The sequence below is a fragment of the Phalacrocorax aristotelis genome, chromosome 1 (assembly GCF_949628215.1).
Source record: "Phalacrocorax aristotelis chromosome 1, bGulAri2.1, whole genome shotgun sequence".
Taxonomy (NCBI): domain Eukaryota; kingdom Metazoa; phylum Chordata; class Aves; order Suliformes; family Phalacrocoracidae; genus Phalacrocorax; species Phalacrocorax aristotelis.
The window spans coordinates 52,193,449-52,219,413 of record NC_134276.1 but is presented as its reverse complement, the minus strand read 5'-3'; the positions used below and the strand labels follow the sequence as shown (position 1 = coordinate 52,219,413).

General features: G+C 35.5%; 1 protein-coding gene across 1 annotated transcript; it reads left to right on the top strand.

The window, feature by feature from the left end:
* Positions 1-16,271: 16,271 nt before the first annotated feature.
* On the top strand, positions 16,272-23,154 carry SLITRK6 (SLIT and NTRK like family member 6). The gene is made up of 2 exons (XM_075089522.1): positions 16,272-16,804; positions 20,104-23,154. Exon 2 carries the CDS (start codon positions 20,119-20,121, stop codon positions 22,633-22,635), a length of 2,517 nt encoding a protein of 838 aa, XP_074945623.1. The 5' UTR covers positions 16,272-16,804; positions 20,104-20,118; the 3' UTR covers positions 22,636-23,154.
* Positions 23,155-25,965: the final 2,811 nt, after the last annotated feature.

Below are 25,965 nucleotides of genomic sequence, written 5' to 3'. Positions count from 1 at the left end.
AACATTGGATGGAAGTCTCAGTGGAAAAAGGAATACAAAAGATACGTAGATGTACCACTAGGAACAAAAAAATACAAACCCAGAAACAAAACTTTATTTAAAACAAAAGTGCTATTTTAAAATCAAAGATGAAGAAGAAAGTAACTGTATATCATGTTCCTAAATGTTGACTGTGAGTAATTCCCTCCTCCTTTTGAAACCTAACACATGGGGCACTTTTCATTGAAGCAACTACCACCTTGCAAATAATCTTACTCCCTAATAAGCCAACTAGGCTAACAGAAGCAAGGAAAGAACTTTCTGATTCAGGTACACAAAAACTTGTTCTCTTCCACAAATTCAAGCAATTTAGATTTTACTGTCTCTGACCAGGAAAACTGTAAACTGATAATTTGAAGGGAATGTTTCATTCTAAGGCTAGAGGGAATGTAGAAAGGACATTCATGGTCTTGTTTTATTGCTGTTTTTTGAGATTAGGTAAATGATCATGTTATTTATAGATGATCATTTCTCTCTTTGGGTGGTCATCTTTCACAACCACAAGTATACTTAAGTATTGATAATATTTGAGCTCATTTGCCCTACTCCACCATTGACACACAAGGCAGAAACAAACTTCCATATCTTTGTTGCTTAGTGTAAAAATAAACACAGAGAATAACCACAGAGATTGTTTTAATTGTAATCAACTCTAATTTTCATTGTTGTCCTGTTCATTCCTAGGTGGGTGGTTTTTAATATTTCAGGTTTTTTATTTATTCCACAGAAATGCAAGTGGAAAAAAAAAAAAGTATGCATATATGAACACCTGGTAACTGGGTGGAGTATTTCTAGCAAACTTTGCCAGATCATTACTTAATTGCATTACTGTAAGTCTTCAAAAAAGATAATCAAAATATTATGAGCATGAATAAGATCACCAAAACTCAGATATGGAAGAGATAAGCAGAAGCATGCATATTTATATTTTGCCCAATGAAACTGCAGTGAAGTGAATGGTAGTGATTTCAGTAGGGCCTAAATGTGAAAGCATTCTAAACTGTACTAGATAATTGCATAGATTTATGCACATGTACATTATTATTACTTAAAATTCTAGAGAGTGACAGTGATTTCTGATGTTAATATCAGGCTCCAAGTCAGTAAACGACTTGTCATTTTGCTGCTGTGAAAAAATGTTAAGCCCCAAAAACAGCTTTAGCCTTGCTGTTCATGCCAGGGGTCATCTCTTTTGAATTTACACATTCACAGGCCTATTATTTTTGGAATCACTAAAAATTAAGATGTTAACAGGAATTGATTCCAGATGATCTTCACCACATCTTTTGTTTTGAGGTTTGTCATGACTGGATAGATTTTACTACTTTTGCAGTAGCAGTATATTTCTTCAGATAGCTATTGAAATTTTGCCAAAGACACAGTCAGTATTGGAAACCGGCTGTGACTGGAAACATGTAAGTTCATAAGGAGCTGTTCTAAGGACCTTACAAGGTAAACAGAGAGAAGGAAAAGCTGCTATTTCTCAGCAATGTATAAATCAAGTCAGTAAGTTAAACGTGTTAGTTATTGTTCTCCCCAACATTTCCAGTGCTATTTTCCTCACTTTTTCACATTATATTTGAACTGAAAGAAATTTCTGATCTTGTCTTTAATACTTCCTCCCTAACATTTTGGTATCCTGGGCTAATCAACAGCGGGGGGGGGGAAATTTATATTTGTAAGTAGTTAAAACATAACAGTGTTAACTAAACATGGGTTGGGAACTTAGTTAAACATATTGTTTGGATTAGTAAAAGTGATGTTCATATTTTTTCAAACAATACAAAAAACGCAAAATTTTCAGAACTGTCCATATTTTAATTCAGGCATGCTGCCAGCAGAGGGTGATGTTGAACTATAAATCTAAAGCAAGCTCGGCTGCCTTCACTATAAATTTGGTCTTCACTTGAATCTATGTACAATATTTTGCACAAGAAAGATTACTAAACTTTCCATTTAAACAAATAGTTAGTTCAAAGAAGACAAGGGCACTGTAATGTTTTCAGATATGCTCTGTGTAAATTTTCAGAATGGAGAATGAAAAATATCTGTTGAATTCCCACCCTTCCAATCCCAAAGACAAATATTTGTAAATGAGTCATAATAATATGATTGTATATAAACAATGTATAGGTGTATCAAACAAGAGGACATATAATCATTACCACAGTTTAAAAAGTCATTAAAGTTCTTTATTGAATTGTTTTCCTGATGTAATTTCTTATTCAGTTACAAAGGAATTACAGATTATGAAGGACAAGTGTTCAGCCTTGAGAAAAGGCATCAGATATCAGAGGGGATCTCATCACCATGTACCAGTACTTGAGGGGTAGCTACAGAGAAGATGGAGACTCCCTTTTTACACGGAGTCCTATGGAGAGGACAAGGGGAATGGACACAAGTTGCTCTTGTGGAGATTCCGATTGGACACCAGAGGAAAATTTTTCACAGTGAGGACAGTCAACCATTGGAATAATCTCCCCAGGGAAGTGGTTGACTCGGCCATGTTGGACACTTTTAAGATTCAGCTGGACAGGGTGCTGGGCCACCTTGTTTAGACTCTGCTCTTCCTAGAAAGGTTGGACTGGATAATCCCTGAGGTGACTTCCAACCTGTGATTCTGTGACTCTGTGATATTTGCTGTGGTGGTATGTAAAATACAGTGAAAAATCAATTCTACGAACTTTTTCATATAAACTGGGAAATAAGAAAGCAGTATTTTTACTGTAGTTCTTATCAGTCCCCCATTCTTTACTTGGTAAAGCAGTAATCTGTAATATTAAATCATGGTTACAGCCACAAGACATCTTCACTCTGTGCCACCACCTGACTCCCAAGTCAACCATACTGTATTTTAGGTCCAACAACTTCACACTGAGGATCTGCCAGCAGCCTTGTACAGATTGATCAGTGTTCTTTTTACTAATGAACAAACAGATTTTTTCAGAGTTTACATTTGTATCCCACTGATCTGTACTTAAAAACTGCTCCTCCATAAATTATCTTTATGATGCAGGGTAGTGAGTAGAAATGTATTGCACTGGAGGAAGAAAGCAAGTTTTACATACTCTGAATATCTCTTAATATTACTCAGAACACTGGGTATCAATGTTTTATGATTTTCTTTTATTATTATTATTCCTTCATAGGTCAAGTTTTACAGAATTGAAGATGAAAGTGAAATTAAAATTGCAAGTTAGTATTGAGAAAGATGTGAACATCTTTGACAGTAGCATATTAACTAACACTAATTGGTTAGTTACTTGTTTATATAATACCAACTATTCAACAAAATCCTGATAAATGGGTGTATTTTGAATAGATCTGTAGGGTCAGCAAAAGCTTTGGTATAAATTAATGGGTGTTTTTCCTGTTTACTTCAGTATTAGCCTTACTGAGCTTTCACCATTTGAATCTTAATCAACATCACCTTGGAAAAGTGACACACAACTGGGCAAAAAGATAACACATAGCCAACACACTCCTAATCTTTACAATCATCCAGACATATATCTGCATACAATAGGCTATATATAGATCTAATTTTTAATTACCCACATTGCTTTATTTTGCTCTGTTGCTTAAAGTTCAGATTCAGACATTTATGGTTATTTATTATAATTTATTTCCTAACTATATAAATAACAAGTGAACGCATTAATGTTCAAGCTCTTGAACAGCTGATACTTCCACAATTAAGAAAGACATGCAGTTAAACACCAGCTATGAAATGCAATTCATATTTAAAGAAAATGGAAAAAAAAATAGCATAATGCTGACAATATCAAAAGAATTAAAAAAATTAACTGAAACAAACCAATTAATGTAGAAGTTTGAAAACAAAATGTGGCAGCATTGCAAGGATGGAAAAATACACTCCAATACATCCACCAAGACAATAGAGAATGACTCATTTGAATTGTGGTGATTTAATAGGCAAGTGTAATGCATTTTAATGAAAGTATAACTGAGCTTGACATTAATGATTACTTAAGGAATGTATGTGTTCATGCTGAATGGCTATGAAAGATGATCGATACTTTGATAATCAGTGTACCGGCATCAGCCCCTTGATCTTCAATGCTTGCTCAATTTGTGTTTTAGACACACTAAACAATATAATTTTGCTTCAGTACTTTAGAATGGTCATTAACTTGACAACTGAATCAATTTGATCAATTTTAGGCTGAAGACTTGTGATCTTCAAGTTAGGTTCTATATGGATTTATGGTCCATATTTTAGCTAGCAGTTAACTGAAAGTCTCCAATAATTCTAAACTGACACCCATTGATATAAGAAGTCTTTTCTTTAGAATAACTTTAATAATAATGGATATTTCCAAAATTATATACTAAATGTCACAGAAGTGCAAGCAGTTTTTTTAAAGAACATGAACTTATACACTCGCAGCTTTGATTATCTGTTTTGTAGACTGGAACAAGAAACACCAAGTAAAGTAGCATTCACAGCACACATTGTTTCTTAAATGATATCTTTCAAAACTGGATGAAGTCATTATTTTCAGTTATGAGTAGATCACTGCCTGTGTTACCCCAGACCATCCATAAATATTAGGAATGAATCAAAGTTGAGTCTAGGGACCTGTAAGATAGAAAACTCTAATACTTTTAAAATGAACATTTAGTTATTACAGTTGGCATTAAATGAGCTTCTTAATTTATTGGGAGTTCTCTAAGTTAACATCACATGGCTTGTTTACTATGAACTATATTACTTTAACAAGGCATTTTAGAGACATACACTATGTTTTTGGATAATTAAATAGTATTTCCATTTATCTCCATGGTAAAGAAACCATATGACAGTACATGTCTTTGTATAAAACTAATTACATGCTAATTATTATGTTATGAGATATAGTAATCCAGTTCCAAGGATTATTTTAAAGCAATGTGCCTTAAAATTCTGAGCCAATCAGATTTTGGAATCCTAAAGCGTTTCACAAAATCACACAGAATCACAGAATCATTGGAGTTGAAAGGGATCTGCTTAGATCGTCTAGACCACCCTCCCTGGCTCAGGCAGGGTCAGCTCAACAGTTTTCCCAGAAACATATCCAGTCAGGTTTTGTATATCTCTAAAGACGGAGACCCTACAACCTCACTGGGCAACCTACCCCATGGTTTGATGGCCCTCACTTCAGTCATTGCACAGTCAAAAAGTACTTTTTGATCTGATCAGATCAGCCGAGGATAGACTGACAACTTCATTTCTAACAAAATCATAATCTCATTTTTGGTTTGTTTGTTTCTTTCATTCTTTCTTAGCTTACTCTAGTAGGCTTTGGCCTTAGAAAAAAAAATTTCTCGTGTTTATATGGCTGGCAGGATGAAATAAGTTGCATTTTTTTAAGGAGAAAGAATACTTTTAATACTATAATATTCATTAACCACAATGAGAATTTTGGAAGAATTAGGCTAAGGATATTTCTGCAATATTACTATCTGAATGCAATGGCAAATTAAGAGGTATCCTCTGTAGGTATGAATTCAAACATCACGCAAATTCAACTGAAAAAAAGTGATAGGCTTAAATAGTGATAATGACGGAGTTGATCACGTGTCAGAGTTGAACAAGACAATGTTATATTTTGCCTCCTGAATTGAGATTATTGCCCATACAAAGTTGTGAGATTGACAATATGATCTATGAGGAGGAGTCTATTGTGGCTCTTGAATTTAATGTAGCTCTGACAGATAATGTTTTCTGATAAAACAGCTAGTTTTAGGCTGCAGCTGCAGACATTATCCACACAAATGCCTATCTCTGACTTTAATCTGTATAGTTCATATCTTCACCTTAACAGAAACTCTTATGAAACACCTGAAAGGAGATTAATGTAGGGAAGCCATAATTTTGCATACTATCCTTTCATTTTCTCTGAAGCAGATAATCAGGATCTATTTCTGCTGTCTTACAGAAAGGAAGACTAATTAGCTGATACCTAAAAACCTACATTCAGATGACAAGAAAACTGTTCCCCTTCAAAATTGCAATCATTTCAACATGAGAGCTATATACTGCATCTATCTTTGCTTTGACAGCAGATAGAGAAAGGAAAATACACATAATTAATTATATCTAGGTGCATGTTTAAAAAATGTTCCACACATTTGCTTTTGCTACTTTTATAAAATATAAAGATATATAAATATATATATAAAAATATAAGATATAAAATCTATGGGAGATCACAGTGTAAACCATAATTTTGCATTCGTATTATTGATATAAAAGGAACTTTTCAAAATATTAATAGATTCTATTTTTTGTTTTCCATGTGACTTTAAAATGTTCTATAGGTCTTCCCTGAAGTATGGAGAAGAAATTTGTGCTGTGAAAAACTGAAAAGCATCTGAGTGTTTGTTGCCACTCATTTGTTACATATAGCGTGCACATGTCAGTTATGTGCATAGTAGACTTCTGAAAAATTTTAAATATCAATGAAAAAAATAAGTTCAGTTTTGGCAAAGATATGGTCATCATTTACACAAAAAGGCCTCCAAAAGAGAAAATTATTTTCAGTATTAAAGCTAGATATTTAAATTTCTAATTAATATGGATCATATGCAATAAAAGGACTGTAAAATGAAAAAATATTATTCTTTCTGAGAGCATTTATGTTATTGTTTAAAAAAAAACAATTGCAACCTGAAAACAGAGGGGGAGAAAGAATTTATATTTATTCAGTCTGGTTACACTGTGCATTGCACAGCACTGTATTAATTCACCATCCACATTCTTTGTTATTAATTGGACTGAGATGGTGGTTACCATGCTGTAGGTGATTTTGTTGAAAAAATCCATCCCTGATGTCATGCAGAATATCAGTCCCTACTATTGACTCAGTAGCTGTCCTACAGTGAAGCTCACACCTGCTCATGGTCTGTGACTCGCTGAAATCCATATGGCTTTGCATAGTTGCCAGTAGATGGTCAGTTATCATTAGATCTTCTAGCCAGATAAAGATTTAGGAAAAAAAAAATCAGAACATTAATTCAGAAGCTGCCCTTACTATGGGTTCTAAATAAAGCTGCTTTATCTATAAAATTCCATGTGAAAATGAGGATAATTTAATTGCAAAGGTGAAGTGTTCATAAAACTTTACGCATAGGCTAGGTACATAGCAGGTAGTGTGTAGGGCAATAGATTTTTGGAAGCAGAAATAATGTACCTATTTTTGCTTGTTGTATCTGCTAGCGTCACTGAGGAAAGGTAAGGGTATGCAACAAATGTGGCCACAGGTGGTGAGAGAGACTCTCTCAATAAAGTCTCTACTTTACCTATCCTCATCTTCAATAGCAGAAAGACAAGAAAGTTCACTCTTCCTGACCTACTTTCTGCTTTTTCTCTTTACTGGAAATATTCCCGCTCCTGTCCTTTTCCCTCACCCCTGAGGACACTGAATTGAATTTTTCTTTCTTCATTCTAAAGAGGATTTTCTTCCATTGTACAGAGGGAAAATGTCTGATTTTTCTGTACTAATGTTCTTCCTAGTCCATGTAAGAAACCCAGATTCATAAGATCTGAACCACAAAGGACATTTCAAGATAAGATGCCGCCTGTTATATACGAATAAAAATTCTTACACTCACCTCAATGGTGAACTCAACGGTTCATTTGGTCTGCACTATTTGACTGCATAAAAACAACGCAGGAGTCCACATCTGCCTAAATAAAAAATAAAAAATAATACTAAAGAGAGTTATATAAGCCCATTTCTATTTTGGCAATAAAACAGAACTTCCCCTAATGAGTCTGATGTTAGAGCCAAATCTGTGCCATCAAAATTACAAGCTAAGCTTTTAACATAGCATGCTGAACTGATAAAGAGAACACCTTTCAATGCTTTTCGTCACCTTTTATGAACCTGAGGTATTGTTAAGCAGAAAACTGACATTCCTTCTGAAAAATGGGTTTAGATATAGATATGCACTTTCTTCAATAGAGAGAAATCCCCTGGAAACTTTTAAATAATTTTTTTTTTTTTTTAATTCAGGAGATTGTATAGTTTTTACTCTGCCTATTGCCTTTTTCTTCTACTTAATGTGTTTATTTCTATAGTGACTAACATGACCCTTACATTTTTAAAAGTTGCTTTCTAAAAATAAATGGCTATTTGAGAATAGAAGCCAAAAAATAAATCATTGCCAGATGTGGGTTTGTGTGTTTTTCCCACATTGATAGAAAGGCTGAAGTGGGTTCTAAATCTGGTATATTTAATTTCTTTAATGGGCTCTGTTTGCTCTGTGATAATAGTGTGAATGGAAGGAAGGAGTACGGCTACATGGCAGAATGCAAAACTAAGTAATTACACTCAAGGAGGTAGCTGCTCATAAAAGTGTCTGAGGATTTAGAAGCAGGGATTAAATGAATAATACTGTCCTACTTGATACATTATTTTAATTTTCATCCATTTTTAACCAAATAAAAGTATTCCAAGGGGGACAACAGAGCACAGATCTGTCACACCTTTCCTGAGTTGTCCTTGTGGTCAGGTATGTTCAGAGTTTTTATAGTTTGTGTACCTCCCATTAGAGCCCAGTTCTCTTGCAGTCTTTACTCTTCCATACAGCAACTGTACCAGAGAAGAGTGACCTTACCTACAGACTTTTGGGAAGTAGAGAAAAGCCAAAATAAGCAAAATTTCTTTCCAGTTCTATCACTTCCTGTAAAGCCTGACTACTCAGCTATTGGGCAGAAGAGGAACATGGCTCCTATGAATGTAGAGACAGGGAACTTTATTGTACCTCTGTGATGTGGGTTAACTCTGTAGGCAGTTAAGCACTGCACAGTCACTGGCTCATGCCCCATCCCCAGTGGGATGGAGGAGAGAATAGAAATGCCAAAAGAAGAAAAAAAAACCCTTATGGGTTAAGACACAGATAGTTGAACAAGTGAAGGGAAGAGAAAAAAATATTATGTAAAGGCGATCACCCACAGGTAGACCAATGCTCATCCCGTCTCTGAACAACAGCTACTTTCCCAAAAGTGACCGCCCCCTCAGTTTTCATTGCTGAGCATCACACTATATGACATGGAATATCCCTTTGGTCAGTGTGGCTCAGCTGTCTTAGTTATGTCCCTTCCCAACTTCTTTCCCACCCCAAGCTACCTAACACGGCGCAGCAGAGTTGGAAGAATAGGAAGCCTTTACACTGTACAAGCACTGCTCAGCAACAGCCAAAACACTACTGTGTTGTAAGACTGTTTTAGTCACAAATCCAAAATATAGCACCCTACAGACTGCTGTGAAGAAAATCAGCTGCATCCTAGCGAGGTCCAGTATACATGTTAACTGCCAACTTCAGAAAATTATTTAGATTAGGATTTATCTCAGCCATTGCAGATGCCTAAAAATTACTTGTCCAAGTCTAAACTAAGCTCTAGACATCTTAATGAATTTCAGGGACTTCCAGAGCAATGCATTCAAAAGATAGGCATCTTAATGTAGACAAGACAAATTATCCTTGATTTTTCCATGCATTAACAAAACAGGACAATACATTGATGAACTTGGACTTAACTAACAAACTTTTAGACTGAAAATTAGCTCACATCATCCTGTACAGGGAAGTCAGAGTGGTGAGGGGCATGTTTCCAGTTGTCAAGATCTAATACTCTCTTGAACACCACCTACGATTTTACGGATCCAAAGAGTGTTCTTTGACCTGTGTGCTCACTTGCTTCAGTTCCTATATTATATATTTGAAGCTGGAGTTCAGAACACAGGTCAGTGCCTCTGTAAAGTATATGCATTATCAGAAAGAAGACAAAATCATCTTCAGAGCACTGCTTAAATATTAATTCATTAGTGCACTAGACTTGTTTTGGGTCTGTGAATTTTACAGAGTATGTATATAGTATCCTCAAGAGAAACTAATTGAATACTATGGCTATTTACAATCTATTGATACTCCAAACTTGATTGACTACTACAGAGTTTATTCTTCAGGTGTTTTTCCAAGTTGCCTGATATAATCTGTGTTAGCTGGATTTCCATGGAACAGCAGTAGCATGCAATATACAATTAAGTTAGACGCAGGCATGCATTATCATGAATATGTTTAGGCATAGTCAGCAGGTAGAAACTAATTTGTGTTTAACAGGATTCTACTGTTAAATATCAATGCATTATTTATAGGCAAAAGGAAAGCAAATAGTTTTACACAGTAGTTTCAGTATTTTATGTTTTCTTGTTCAGACTTATTGAAAAAGACTAAAAATAGTGAATTTTTTAACACTGAAAAATAAATGTAAACATACATAAATTACGTCACATCCTTTGTTTTGATTATTGATTACTGCACACCCAGTCATTTATTCTTTCTTTTATATTTCCTTTTGTCCTGGTTGTGGCTGGGATAGAGCTAATTTTATTCCTAGTATCTGGTGTAGTGCTGTGTTTTCAATTTAGGATGAGAACAAAGTTGATAACACACTGATGTTTTAGTTGTTGCTAAGAAGTGCTTACACTAAGTCAAGGCCTTTTCAGATTCCCATGCTCTACCAGGTGCACAACAAACTGGGAGGAAGCACAGCCAGGACAGCTGACCCAAACTGGCCAAATAAATATCCCATACCATATGATGCCATGCTAAGTTTGTAAGCTGGGGGGCAGTGACTGCCACTCAGGGACTGGCTGGGCATCAGTAGGCAGGTGATGAGCAGTTGTCTCACCTGTTTTTTCCTAGGTTTTGTTTCTTTCTCTCATAGTTTTCCTTTTCATTACATCATCATCATTATCATTATTATTATTATATTTCAATTATTAAACTGTTTATATCTCAACCCATGCGTTTTCTTACCTTTGCTCTTCAAATTCTCTCCCCCATCCCACTGGGGGGGTGGGGTGAGGTTGAGCGAGCGGCTGTGTCGTGCTTGGTTGCTGACTGGGGGTTAACCACAACACTTTTAAAGAGTTTATGACGTACTAGCATATCTGCACTTTTGTGTGCTAGCAGTAAACTTTTTAAACTATTGACAGATGAATCTAAAGTTAGCAGTTCATCTGGAACTGCGAACATCTTAGGTTGTAATTTGAAAAAGAATATCATAAATACATTGCAAACTTGTACAGCATATGTATGTGTGTATTTCTCCACTGTCTGTTTCTGGAACAGAAGACCAAGCAATTTTGCTTTTAGAAGAATATGGTACGGAAGATAAAAATATTCCATTAGTTATTTCAAAAGCTTTACATGGTTCTTGTATCTTTGGGTTCCACCAACTATTGGTATTGAGGTGATTTTTTTTCAAGGGTCTTATGAGAACTAGACATTCAGCTACTGTCAAACATGAAAATCAGAAAGTCTGACTATACTTCTATTGGGATATTTGTAACTATAATGTTAGGCTGACTACTTAGATGTGCAGTTGCTAAGTAATTGGCTGACTATCATACTGTGCAAAAAAGCAAGTAGAACATAACTAGCATATATAAATTTACAAGGATTTTTTAAATTTAAATTTTTTAAAAATATAGCTTAAGGGATATTGACTGGAAGTCCAGAGTAATCAAAGGAGAAGTCAAAGCTCAAGGAAGTCAAGGGAAATTCTGTTGATTACACACTGGGCTTTCTCTTCTACAGGGACAGAAGGAACTTTACCCCTTTTGGATTTTAAGAAGTTTCAGATGGCTTTACGGTAGTGGACAGGATCACTTTGCTTAAACCTATAGTAATTTAAGGTCAATGGACAATAATTCTTGAAAAAGTTGCTAAGGAAAGTGAGTACAGGCTGAGTAATAGAGAGGATTTTACACTGCTACCATACTGGAGAGGAGAGGAGAGGAGAGGAGAGGAGAGGAGAGGAGAGGAGAGGAGAGGAGAGGAGAGGAGGGGAGGGGAGGGGAGGGGAGGGGAGGGGAGGGGAGGGGAGGGGAGGGAAGGGGAGGGGAGGGGCGGGGAGGGGAGGGGAGGGGAGAGGAGAGGGCACTTTACCTGTTCCAAGAGGTTGATTCAGATCAAGGGACAACTGTCACTCCAACACCAGAATTTATGAACAAGATGGATTATCTTAGAACAGGTTAGGAGATTTTACCTTTTTGTATTATGCTCTTCCTATATTGTGCAGAACTAGGAGGTCTCTTTCAATGAGTAAACAAAACATCGAGAAGATTCAAGATCTGTTGTACTGAAGAAGAAAATAGTGCAATTTAAAGAAATGTGTACACATTTGCAATGAGCTGAATAATACAATAAAGCAGGATTATTAAAGAAGTATGCAAGAAAAATCAGCTTGATTTCATCTGTTTCCAAAATAAAGACTGTTTATAGCCACTGCATCATATTTTATTAAAATTACTAAAAAGCCTCTGTTTTGTAAGGGGTCATGGTGCTAAGGACAGTAGGATAAAATGCAATGTTCACTCCAGCAGGAAATTTAAAAGACCATGTGACTTTTTATATTGAAAAATGAGATGTAAAGAACATTAACTTCAATACACCTTTCTTCAAAATATTTAAGGGAATATGATTTTTGCATAATGATGATGATGATCAACGCATACAATATTATATATATGTATACATGTATATTAGGTATGCATATATGGGTCTAAATTAATTTAGTTACATAGAAGCTGCATTAGGATAATAGAAAGTTGTCCCTTTAACCTGATTGTTTATAATAGAAGATATTTTTCAGCAGATTTTTCAGAGAACTGCCTCTCAATAGAGGTCATATAAAAATTAAACTAAATATTTACTTAAAGAATAGTTACGAGGCTTGTATATCACATTTAGAGGGCAAGCTTTATTTACATAATTGCAATGTGTTCATGACTGCAAAAAGCAACACAAACAGTGTGTTCAAAGCAGAAAAAGGTTTTAAGTAAGACCTATTCCAATGCATAAAATAGGTACAATAGTTCTGTGATGGAAATGTTCTGCAGCTGAATTAAATAAATGGATGCTTACAAAATAAACCCCTTTCTTTCCTAACATCAATCTTAATAAATTTTTTCTGTTCACTTGTCTGTGTGAAACTTATAGTTCAAGAAAACCTTTTCTAATTTCCCTTACCATAGGAAAGAAAGGCTCTGCATTAGCTTTACAGTAGGCACTGATAAGTCCTGAAATTGTAGCTATGTTGTATCAAGGGTTTTTTTTGTTTGTTTGTTTTGTGTTTGAGTATGTGTATGTGCTATGTTCTTTGATCCTACTTAGTTAAGATTTATCCTTCATAAATGTCTTTCCACTTGGAATTTTCATGTATACGATGTATATGAGTTTCAATGAAGTCCCTCTCTCTGCTCTCTCAGGTATGAATGTTCACATGCAACCTGGTTGTAACAGAAGAAGATATCCTTTTGGTATAGTATCTTAAACTCTCAGACTAGTACTTATACAAAGAGTTGGTGTTGCAAGAAATGTAGGTGAAGAGTTGCCAGTGCTGCGGGCTAGCAGCTTCTTGCAGGCAGGGCAGGATACCTTATTTGGCTCATACATCTTGTGTGGAATCAATAGCTCCTTATGTGCATACCGAGAAGTGTCAATATGCTGTGAATGAGAGGGGAGGGAAGCTTTACTTTCCACAAATGCAGATCATTATTCCTCCTGTTATTTTCAAACACTGAATTTTCAAATAAGTAAGTAGGGTACCATGCAAATTCACATTTTGAAGACTAATCTGTAAATTCTAAGCCTAATTTCCACATTTGAAGTGAATACCCTTTATACGGAAAACATTCTTCAAAGGAATCTAGAAGTGGTACTAGTAAGTTCTGACCTAAAGGTGTGAGAAATCTTTCCACTGCTTCTTACAGGTGTCCCTGTAGTCTTCAGAATTGTCCTGAATGGAGGGAGCGTATTGCTAAGAAGAAAACAAAGGATTCCAGAAGAGCCTTCCTGGGAATTTTCTGGTCATACAAAAATTCAGAAATTATGTAATTCAGGATGAGGTGTTTCCTCTGTAATGCATACAGTAAAAGAAACCTGCACAGCTTACCATATAACACAGAATTCAATAAAACATTGTACACAGTAATAAAACATCCTGTTTTAAGGATTTTATACAAGGCCTACATATTTAATAACATTAAAACTTCTATTTCTACATGCATATATTGATAAGAAAGAAAGCTCACTAGCTGGGGGACAATTCTGAACAATATGTGTATAGTTAGAGGGGTATGGTCACATTTCTGATCTATGGAGATACTGTACTTTGTGAAGAGGTAAAGAGGGATGGCATAAAAGCTTAAGGCCTTTTTGGAAGTAAGTTAGTCTGACAGTTTTAGATTTTATTTATACAGCTTCACAAATTTTAAAATTGGTAAAGCAATTGATGAAGGTGAATGTTTAAAGCGCAAATGAATACTCCATGTCAATTCAACACTGATAATGCAGACATACTTGCAGAATCATATTCTTTATAATAACCTGCTTAATGATTTTTAAAATTGTGGTAGAAAAATAATCATTATCCATATTTATATAAACCTGGTAAATATACAGTTTCTGGAATGACAAACAGAATGTTTGGTGTTTTTAAATTTTGTATGGTTAGGAAATGGTCTCCTATTTTTAGTAGCTGATTTTGGGAAATGTTTTTGTGATCAGGTTTTACTTTTGTGGATGTTAACTGAAAAGCAAAAAACAATGTTGTTTTCACTTCTGAAATGATTATCTGTGTATACAGATACTCTCCTTCTCAAATAATCAACCACAAGTGAAGTGTGAGCACCTGTGAAATGTTCAGTCAAAATTAGAAAGAATCTGTCTTGCAATTCATAAATTCACAATTATTAAAGCATATAATGGTTTATTTGGCCAGACACAGACAGCTGAGAAACTTTGAGTCTTAACACGAAACTGTTTGGAAGACAAGATAGAGTGGTAAGGTTCGTTAAAAGTGGTAAAATGAAGTCAAATAAGGGATGTGTTGAAATGAATAGAAATCAGCTAGTTGCTGTTTCTTAGGAATATTTAATATTTTTTATTATTTTGCTGAATTACATATTTTATCTGTAGAAAATTAAGTACTAAATAGCTCATCCTAATAAGCCAAGGCACATATATATATCTATATGCTTATATATATAAAAATATATGTATATATGTATATATACATGGCAAGATCTTGATAGACTTGATCACATGGAACAGTACGTCACAATACTCCTTCAAAGGCCAGTGAGGCCACCTGGAGAGCTTTCAGCACAAAAGAAGTTACTGGAATCGGACTGGTATTGAGGCTGTAGTAAACAATCTGTAATGTAATCCAAGACACAACAGGAACAAAACAGAAATGGTATGCTCTACAGGGTAAATACGCCAAAGCACCAGATCTATTGTTTCTTGCCAAAAGGTTTTGCTGCTCCGTGGCAGAGGGATGAACAAGGAAATAGCATTTGCAGCATATAAAAACCATCCCATGTAGTCCAGGAGGGAAGAGGAAAATCTTCTTTGCATGGAATACACATTTTCCTGTAGCCCTACTGTATTTCCTAATTACTTGTTTATGAGCAAAAATCAAAAAAAAATACCTTAAGCATGATACATGCCTTTAATAATACCCCCACCCCAAACCAGACCGATTTTTATCAAAGCAATGTTTCATGCAAGTACAATACAATCTCACATGGATAGATACCAACATGCTATGCTAACATCTGTAAAACAGACAATTACAATCAACCCAGTTTTCTCTCTACAGAACAAGATGGGCAGTTTTTAAAAGGACTGATGGCAATTATTGTGCAAGCATAAGCACTGATATTCCACAAATAATTTTTCTCAGAAATAAAGTATGTACAACTGTACATACCCATCCCTACCCCTGTCACAGTGAGTGGGCTGGATTGAGAGCTGTACTGTCTCTTTCATGTATTTGAATAATCCTGCACTTCATGGTGATAAACATATTTTCCAGAGGACAAGGTTTCCCTTGTGGTGTGTTTTGTGGAGTGTTTTTCAGCCAGAATGCTTTCGGTTTCTAAAGCAAGCATTTGCAGATATAAACTAAATGCAAGATCTGCCCAAGAGAACAAACTGCAAGAACTGCAGTGGATATTTACTGTCTTCCAAAATCAGCCATTAACAGACCTTAAGCAATCTAGAAGATACTTAGCTGAATTTTACTTTCCGAGGTTCACTTAGATAAGGGAAAAAGGAGGTGAGAGGAATTGCAGCAGGAGGAGGAGCTGATCTGTCTCAAGGTGGAGCTGTATCTTGTATTAAATGACATTGGCAGTTTAAAGCTCTCTGGTGGGGAAGGGCTTAAAGGCTGAGTCAAAAGCCAAGAAGTCTCTTTATTTACGCCTACCTCCCAGCCCCTGGCAATCTGACTAATAACAAACTGAGCTAACAAGAAAGACTAGAAAGAGCAGAGAGAACACAGAAGCAAGCTTGGATCTAAAAATCTGACAAACCAAGTGATCAAGTCAAGCTCTGCTGAGCATCTTGTTTGTTTACTGCATCCAAATGCTTGCAAACAGTTAACTATAAGCAGAAAAGTCAGCATAGCTGTGAAGTATGCTGTGAATTTTAATTGAGGAAAAAGGACAACTGCTTACAGGATGGTTTAATGTGCACGCTGCCCGCAAGATTTTTTCAACTGAACACTTTGTCTTCTGAACAAGGATTTTAACTTTACAGAGCTGTAGTATTACCAGAGCTTGCAGCAAAGTGAAACTCTGAAGAAAGTGTGCATTTTTCACAGGGAAAAATTACATCACATTGAAACAGCTGCTCCAACTGTGCATTACTGCGCGTTTCACGGAGTGTTAGTGCTGTACAGGTAAGAAAGATTCCAGTTAGTTAATTAGCTTAGCATGTGAGAAATTCATTTCTCAGTATCAGTTGAATTTATTTTTCTGCATGACTTTGTATAACTTTTATGTTAAATGATGGCAGTTTATACTCTATTTCAGACAGTCTGCCAGGTGCATTTATTCAAACTGTCGACTGTGTAGAATGTGTGTATTAAGAAACACAGATTTCAGATCCCTTGAGGGGGGAGGAATGGGTATTTGGTTTTATTTCCTGAGTGCAAGAATGGTCTTAAATGCATCATCAGACTGTGATTCCCTTCAGAATTCAATAAACAATCCCAAAAGCTTTCAGAAATTACCAATTCTTAGCTTGAGGCTTTGAAATTCTGCAACATGCATTTTTTAAATAGCTGAATTAAAACAACCAAAGAAACAAAACCCCAAGTAAAATGAAACAAGCTTTTTCAATATTTTAAAAACATGTTGATTAATAGTTGTAAAGTGTGTTATGCTCTTGCTATAAGGTGACTACTTCTGAAAGTATTCAACTTTGCCTCATAGAAAGAACAGTGACATTTTTTAATCTTTTGGAATTGCTACTGTAAAAAGCTTAGTTACAGTATGCTGTTAGTAGTGACTTACATGAAAGCAGATAAAAAGAACAAACTTAAGTTACCGTATAGTATTTGCTAAAAAACCTCACCATATGAAAAAGAAAAAGGCCAACTTTGTCAAATCTTTTAAATTAAATTTTATTTTATTGTGAATTCTTTCAGTTAAATGATGATCATCTGTTACTTGAAAGCAGTTTTTGTTTTACAATAGTAGCCCACTGAGAGCTTTGTTACATATTCCTGAGTGTACAGACCAAAAAAAATTGGAAAAAGGAAAAAAGAACTCAACCCTCCTATTAATTTTTGTTTTGTGTGTATGTGTGTGTGAGAGTTCTGGCAGTGCTGCCCACAGAAGTATGACGATGATTAAAATGGGAATGTTTTCCAATGGGTTGCAAATGTTGTTACTTTCATCTCTGAGAGGAGGGCTTTCATTTTTATAACCTAATTTCTCAATATGCACTACAATGCAACATGCTTTTCAAATTTTTCTTTTTCATTTAATTTTGCTCAGGGACTTTTTTAAGTGCAGATTGAATGTGATGCAGATTGAAGCTAAAATTCTTACAGAGGAAAAGTGTACAGAAATAAAGGCTAATTAGTCATACAGTAGGTTTGAAACATCTGTGTCAAGAGCCTGCATTTTTTTACCTTGGGTCACTGGAAAGGATATTGATGCATGTAAAGCAAGAATGAATCTCTAGCATAATATGATCCTAGAATATTCTGCATATTTCAAAATAACACCTTGACATGTTGTGTCTTATCCAGTACTTCTTGAGAAAGCAAACTTAAAGACATATATATTCAGCTGGAGTTCAGGGAGTGTTATATGAGACAACAAAATTATTTATTCTGCTGAACAAAGAAAAAAGGTCATATTTTTAGGAACAGTTTTTCTCACACTGTGAATTGCACTTACTACTTCTAAACTCATACATCTAGTCCCACTTATCCAGAACTACTAAAGGAGAAAAACATAATTCACTGTGCACACAGTTGCTATTGTTGCTTTTGTATGTGTGTGTGTAATACTCATACCACAGCACTTAAGTGCCTGCATGTATAAATCTTTGCAACCCATTTAAAGGGAAGCCTTGAGAAATGGTGTTGCTAGTAACAAAGGTACATGATAACTAAAATATGTATTGATGAGATGCCAAATCATATGGCCACACTATAAGAATACTCATGCATGTAATTGAATAAATTCTTGTAAAAGGTTCTAATCTTTCGGAAATTAACACTTCAACTGGTTAATTGTGTACTGACTTTCTGCACTCCATGTCTCAATAGCTTACTTTGAAAGATCAAGTGACCTTTATTAGATTACATAAGAAACCTGCTTAGCTCAGTCCCAGAATAAATAGCGCACCCCAAAAAAGTTCTTACATTTAAAATCATCTATTCCATTGTAAGATTTTTTTTTCCTTTTAGGACATGTGGAAATATTTAATTAAAGATTACAAACAGTTATTTCATTCCATCTCATATATCAAGAATTACCATTATTCTTGCTAATTAAACAGCCTTGGCAGAAAGAAACAGAGAATATTGGAATGGAGTGTAGCATAAATTAATTCGAACCAATGATAACAAATACTTTATTTCAATGTGTATATTTTGCTTGTGACTCCATAGCTGTACTGTAATGATGCATTCATCAGGTATTGCAAAGTTCAAGATCAGCTTGACAGATGGCAATTTAAGTTATGTAACATATGGTTGATACAGGTGATCATTTTTAGCTGGTAAAGCACACTTAGTTCCATGTACATTTCATAATTTTAGCGGTAGTTAATGATTTTAATGATTGGAAGGATTCTAATAATTAATCTCAAAAAAAGTGTTTGCCCCTTGCCTACCTGTTTTTTTCTGACATGTACTGCGTTGTCAGTTCTGTCTGTTTTCTTTTTTATTTTAATTGTGTACACAAGTATTTTACATATATATTATATACAAACATATTACACTGCTATGTGCCATGTTCCCACTTTCACTAAATATCCACAAGCTATAACATACACATCAGAGTTTAAGTAAAGAAAAAGAATTATTTTGTCTACTTCCTTTTCAGTTTGGGGGTATAAGGATTGCAGAGTAAATACCTTTTAATTTATATACATAATGCAGAACCAAAGGAGAGATTCCCCCCTGTATCCTGACTAAATGGTCTTTGGCTCACAACACATTGTTGAATCAAACCAAATTTTATTGCTTCTTTTCAGCAGCTGGACAATATTAAGTTGAGCTTAGCAAGGTACTCTTAAAATGTACAGTGCTACATGGTGACACAAAGCAACAATCCAAAATATTACATTAGCCTTGATATAAGTTGCTTGGGACAGCAACTAATTACTGCTGTCTACTGGTAAAACATTATATGTGATGTATAAATAAAGACAGCACACTCCTGATTACCTCCTGCTTTGGTGTATCAGCGTGAAAGTACTGAAGCACTCCCCTTATGACTGTGTTTATTGATTCATTTACATTAAACTAAATCTATTTTTGTCTGCTTAGAAAATCCTTCAGATGTTTTGCATGATATAATATTGTTTGAAAGGAAAGGTAGCTCAAGCACTGGTAATGGTTATTGGTGTCCCCCTAGCCCACAAAAAAAAAAGAAAAAATCCACCCTCTGAAATCATGAATGTATTACTTTTCCTTTTTCTTTTTTTTTTTTTTTCTTTTTCTTTTTTTTTTTATAGAATCTGCTGGGCAAGATGAAGCTCTGGATTTTTATTCTATGTTCAGCTGTGGTTGCATCTGATCCTTTCCAGTCACAGCCTTCTTTTACTTCAGTCAGAGGATCTTGTCAGAGTTTGTGTTCCTGTGAAGAAAAGGATGACACCATGATTATAAACTGTGAAAAAAGAGGTATCAATATGGTATCAGAAATAAATGTCCCACCATCCCGGCCTTTCCATCTTAATCTCTTAAACAATGGCCTGACTACGTTACATGCAAATGATTTTGCTGGCCTTGTTAATGCTATCTCTCTTCATCTTGGTTTTAATAATATTGCAGATATTGAGCCTGGGGCTTTCAATGGTCTCAGCCTCCTTAAACAACTTCATATCAATCACAACTCTTTAGAAACACTTAAAGAAGATACATTTCATGGATTGGAAAATTTGGAGTTTCTTCAAGCAGACAACAATTTCATCATAGTGATTGAAGCAAGTGCCTTTAGCAAGCTCAACAGGCTTAAAGTGCTTATTTTGAATGATAATGCCATTGAGTATCTTCCTCCAAACATTTTTCGTTTTGTGCCATTGACCCATTTAGATCTTCGTGGAAACCAGTTACAGACACTGCCATATGTTGGCTTTTTGGAACACATTGGTAGAATACTAGACCTTCAGCTGGAAGACAATAAATGGGCCTGTAACTGTGATTTGCTGCAGCTGAAGATATGGCTAGAAAACATGCCTCCTCAGTCAATAATAGGTGACGTTGTATGCAACAGTCCTCCAGTTATCAAAGGCAGCATCTTAAGCCGTTTGAAAAAAGAATCACTTTGTCCCACTCATCCTGTCAATGAACTTGAAGATCCTTCAGGGTCACTGCCCTTGGTAGTAACCACCTCCAGCAGTGACAGTCACCTATCTACTAAGGTGATTCCTATCCTGAAAGCTCCTACTAAGGAACCAAATTTAGTGCTTCATACTTCAAAGGCTACTACTCAGTTTCCAGGAATCTATTGTCCTGTTCCCTGTCACTGCACCAGCCATATGCTCTCAGGAGTTCTCATGCACTGTCAGGAGCGAAATATTGAAAGCTTGTCTGATTTAGGACCCCCTCCTCCAAATCCCAAAAAGCTTATTCTAGCTGGAAACATTATTCAGACATTACTGAAATCAGATCTTGTAGACTATGCCAGCCTCGAAATGCTTCACCTGGGGAACAATCGCATTGAAATCCTTGAGGAAGGATCCTTTATGAATCTGACTAGACTGCAAAAATTATATCTCAATGGCAATCATCTTACAAAGCTAAGTCAGAATCTCTTCCTTGGCCTTCAGCACCTTGAATACTTGTACCTTGAATATAATGCCATCAAAGAAGTTTTGCCAGGAACATTTAATGTAATGCCAAAACTTAAGGTCCTCTACTTAAATAACAACCTTCTTCAGACTTTGCCATCCCATATCTTTTCAGGTGTTCCGCTCACCAGATTAAATCTGAAAACAAACCAATTTGCTCATTTACCTGTGAGCAATGTCTTGGATGAACTGAATATGCTGGTACAAATTGAACTTGAAGACAACCCCTGGGACTGTACCTGTGATTCTGTTGGCCTGCAAAAATGGATACAAAAACAGAGTAAGAATACAATGATGGGTGACATTTTTTGTAAATCTCCAGGACACCTAGCAAAAAAAGAACTGAAATCCCTGAGCAGTGAAGTCTTGTGTCCAGGTTTTATAAACAGCCCTGCCCTACCAACTCATGCCAGTTTTGTAGTTGTGACTTCTACTACCACCAACACTGCAGACACTGCCCTGCGGTCCCTTACAGATGCTGTCCCACTTTCTGTTCTAATATTAGGACTTCTAATTGTGTTTATAACTATTGTATTTTGTGCAGCAGGAATAGTTGTTCTTGTTCTGCATCGGCGACGAAGATGCAAAAAGAAACAAGCGGATGAACAAATGAGGGATAGTAGCCCTGTTCACCTTCAGTACAGTATGTATGGGCATAAGACGACACACCACACAATGGAACGCCCAGCTGCAGCTCTTTATGAGCAACATATGGTTACTCCCATGGTTCAGGTCTACCGCAGCCCATCCTTCAGCCCCAAGCATACTGAGCAACAGGAGGAGGGAAGTGAGAAGGAAGCTAATGATTCCAAACATCTCCGCCGAAGTCTCCTGGAAAGAGAGAACAGTTCACCTCTTACAGGTTCAAATGTCAAATATAAGGCTACAGATCAATCTGCTGAATTTCTATCATTTCAGGATGCCAGCTGCTTGTATAGAAACATTATTGAAAAAGAGAGAGAACTGCAGCAACTGGGGATCACGGAGTACCTAAGAAAAAATATCGTCCAGCTTCAGCCTGACATGGAAGTTCATTATCCTGGAGCACATGAGGAGCTGAAGCTAATGGAAACACTCATGTACTCCAGGCCAAGAAAGGTTTTTCTAGAACAAACTAAAAATGAGTATTTTGAACTCAAAGCTAATTTACATGCTGAGCCTGACTACCTGGAAGTCCTGGAGCAGCAGACATGAAGTGATAATATGTTGGGCTGGGGATGAATTTCTGTAATTCTATTTTAAGTTGGAACTGTTGCCAATAAAGTGCCTTATAATAACATGTCAATAGTCAGAACTTAAGCACAGCAGTAATCCTAGCAACAAACCCCTCAGGGATCACTGTGGGAAGCCATGGAGTTGTGTGCGGGCAATATGTCTCACCCCAAGTTAAATATGAACCTTCTGTGACTGAACTGTGGGAGGAAGATTGCTTATTGCAATATTCCTCAACATTTTAAAAAGGTGTGTACAGCAATCTCCGTTCTGTACCCAACCTATGGAAAAAATATTTACCTTTACTATTTCTTTTTTTCCTCAGTTTAATTAGATTACATTTAAAAAAACACCACCTGTGTTTGTAGTTGTAAGGTTAGAGTGTCTTGATTAGGTTAGTACATGCACTGCATACATGACAATTGTCTACAACTAAACTTAACATACCCTTATAATAAATATGAAAGGAGTTGAAGTGTTGTCATACTAAATGTCAGTTAGAAAAAAAAAAAAAAGGAAAAACACAAAAAGAAAATATCTTTGTGTATGCACCTAAAGCCTGCAAATATTTAAGTATTTTATACAGAACTTCATTATGTGCATTCTGTATCAGTATGTGGAAGGAAAAATATGTTACTATGTTTACCCAACATCTTCAATGAAGAAAAAAGCAAGCCTTTTGCTATTTTCCCTGTCTGATAGCTTTACCTAAGTTTGGACAATCTTTTCTTGAGCTGCTGCTATAAAATATTGTGCATCACTGGTGTTTCAACTCATAATCCTGGGCAATTTGAAATGCTACTGAGAATCAGCTGTAAATATGTTACTGTGTTTAATAATTTTGATTTTTTTTATATATATATATCTATATATAAAAATAATTTCCGTGCTGGCTTTAAATATTCTTGGAGTTCGCTGTGGTTAGGAACTTCCAAGTGCAAATATAGTTTTTTTCCCACCCTTCCCAAAAGCAACTTCCAGACAGAATTACTGCAACAATACACACACATGAGGAAGAAAAATAGTATTTAGCTGTTTGTACAAAAATATGTTATATTTTCTGAAATTAGAAAAAAAATAAAGTGTTGTGGGAAGAATAGGTTAAAAAAAAAGGTAGAACACTGCAGATTTATTTTTGCAATGAATTCTAGCTAGGTTTATATTTACTATTTATTCTGTATAATTTTGTATTATTTTTCAACTCACAAGAAAAGAAAAAGCTTATTCCTGGCTGCCTTTCAAGCAAATCAAGGAACTGTTCTCTATCAATGAAAAAGAAATAAAGAGTTTTTAAAATGTCTTTTTCTTAAAGGTCACTTTTTAAAGAAGGCAGCAACTTCTGCATACACAAGTTTAGAACCTTTTGGGAATTAGACACAAAGCTTCTCACTCTTATCATGTGGACAGAAGCATCTTGTCTAGAGTGCAGTAAGGCCATTCAATTTCTGTGCATGACTGACATGGTGCCAAAACACAAATTCTGACCTGCATTTATCTTCCTCTAGGCAAATCTTTTGTAAACTGACTATGCATGAACATTTTTTTCCTAATTTCTATTTGTAGAGCAAAAGATTAGCTTAATTACTACATGTCTATATATGTATGCTAAACTTAGCATTGAAGTCTTGATAAACTCAAAGTAAAAAGATATATTCTTTATTTCAGCTTACTGTTGATGTCTTACCTATTTGTATATACAAATGTGAGTCCTTCATATTCTCTGTACATAAGTTTCTGACAGAAAATTTTCCTATACATACAAAAGTCAGATTATCAGTTCTTTCAAATTTGCATAGAGGTAATGACTTTGATGGTGCTATACTAATTTCTGTAATTTGAGGATCTGACCACATGTTGTCTCTGTGAAACATATCAACTTCCTTATTAATATTTTTGAGGATTTGGTATGGAAGCCTTGTTGGCTCCCAAAACTCAAAGTGTCAGTTATCAGAGAATAAGTATTATTTCCTCTTTCTATGACTGAGAATAATTAGTTCAGAAAACTTGTGTATTTAGGAGGATTAGGAAGCGTAAATCTGGTGACAACATATTTGTTTCATTGCTGCCTTTATTGTGGACAGCTAAAGATAATGTTAAGTATTAGTTGTGCAGGTAAGAGTGAAACAAAAAAGAAAATGCAGCTTCATTAATTTAGGTATCTATTATTATTTTAGCTGTCCTTGCATAGTCAAGACATGAATGGGCTTCATGTCCATGCCATAGAACCTGATCTGGAGGAGCGACTAAAGCCTAGGTGGGATGGCTTAGAGCATCAAAATGACACTAGATGTCTACATTTAAACAATTTAGTTTCACACAGAAAAAATCTAAGTAACTTTATTATTTGAAATAATTAAGATCCAGTGTTTTTTGAATTCTCAGAGATCATAAATTAGTGTAGAGAAAAAAAAATAAACAGAACAAAGATGTACATGGTACTTGATAACAAAGTTTAGTATTTCAGTGTGTTTCCTTTCAGTAGTTATATCCATTAGTAAATAATGGTTGTAAAAATAATACCCTACAATTGGCAAGATGCAGGGAAATTATGATTCAGGCCCTCAGGCTTAGATTTAAGAGAAATAGCTTCAGACTAAAGACAATTGCCACATGCACAGATGTCACTTTGCTTAGCTGCTAACAGTTACTTGGCAGAATGTTGAGGACAACTGTGTGGCAAAACATTCTTCTTTGTTGCAGTCTCAAAGCATCAGAAAGAAGAGTGAGCTAAATTCATGTCAAAGCAACTCATTTATACAGCTGTATCAGAGCATCACTCAGCAGAATTAGAGAGCACTTTAGCTTTTAGCTTTCCCTCAGCAGGGAGATTCACATCATTCATTATGTAAGGGCAACTGTACTCTGTGGCAGCCTGTAATACCTCAAGTAGTTTTGCAGTATCCAGGAATCACTAGAATGTGACATGTCATCCACTTTCCTATCATCTGTCCCTACTGGACTGCCATATAGTGAAAGTTTGTATGATGAGGAAAGAGGAGTCTGTCTATAACCTTACCTCTTACTAACATTCTCAGACAGTGGTTTTCCACCTGTGAGGAAACTTTATATTGCCATAACAGAAATGGATAAGAATTTGGCCTTATATGATTATTCTTTCTTAATTATACGAAGCTGAAGAATATCAGTATCTGCAGATAAAAATAAAATCATGACACGAGAAAGGTATCATGTACAAAGAAAGAAGGATGCAATATCTGTTTCGAAAAGTTCCTTGGAACATTTTAATTATAAAAATTATAAATTTGCCCTTAATGCTATTGATGTTTGCAGAAAGTTAGGAGCGGTATTCAG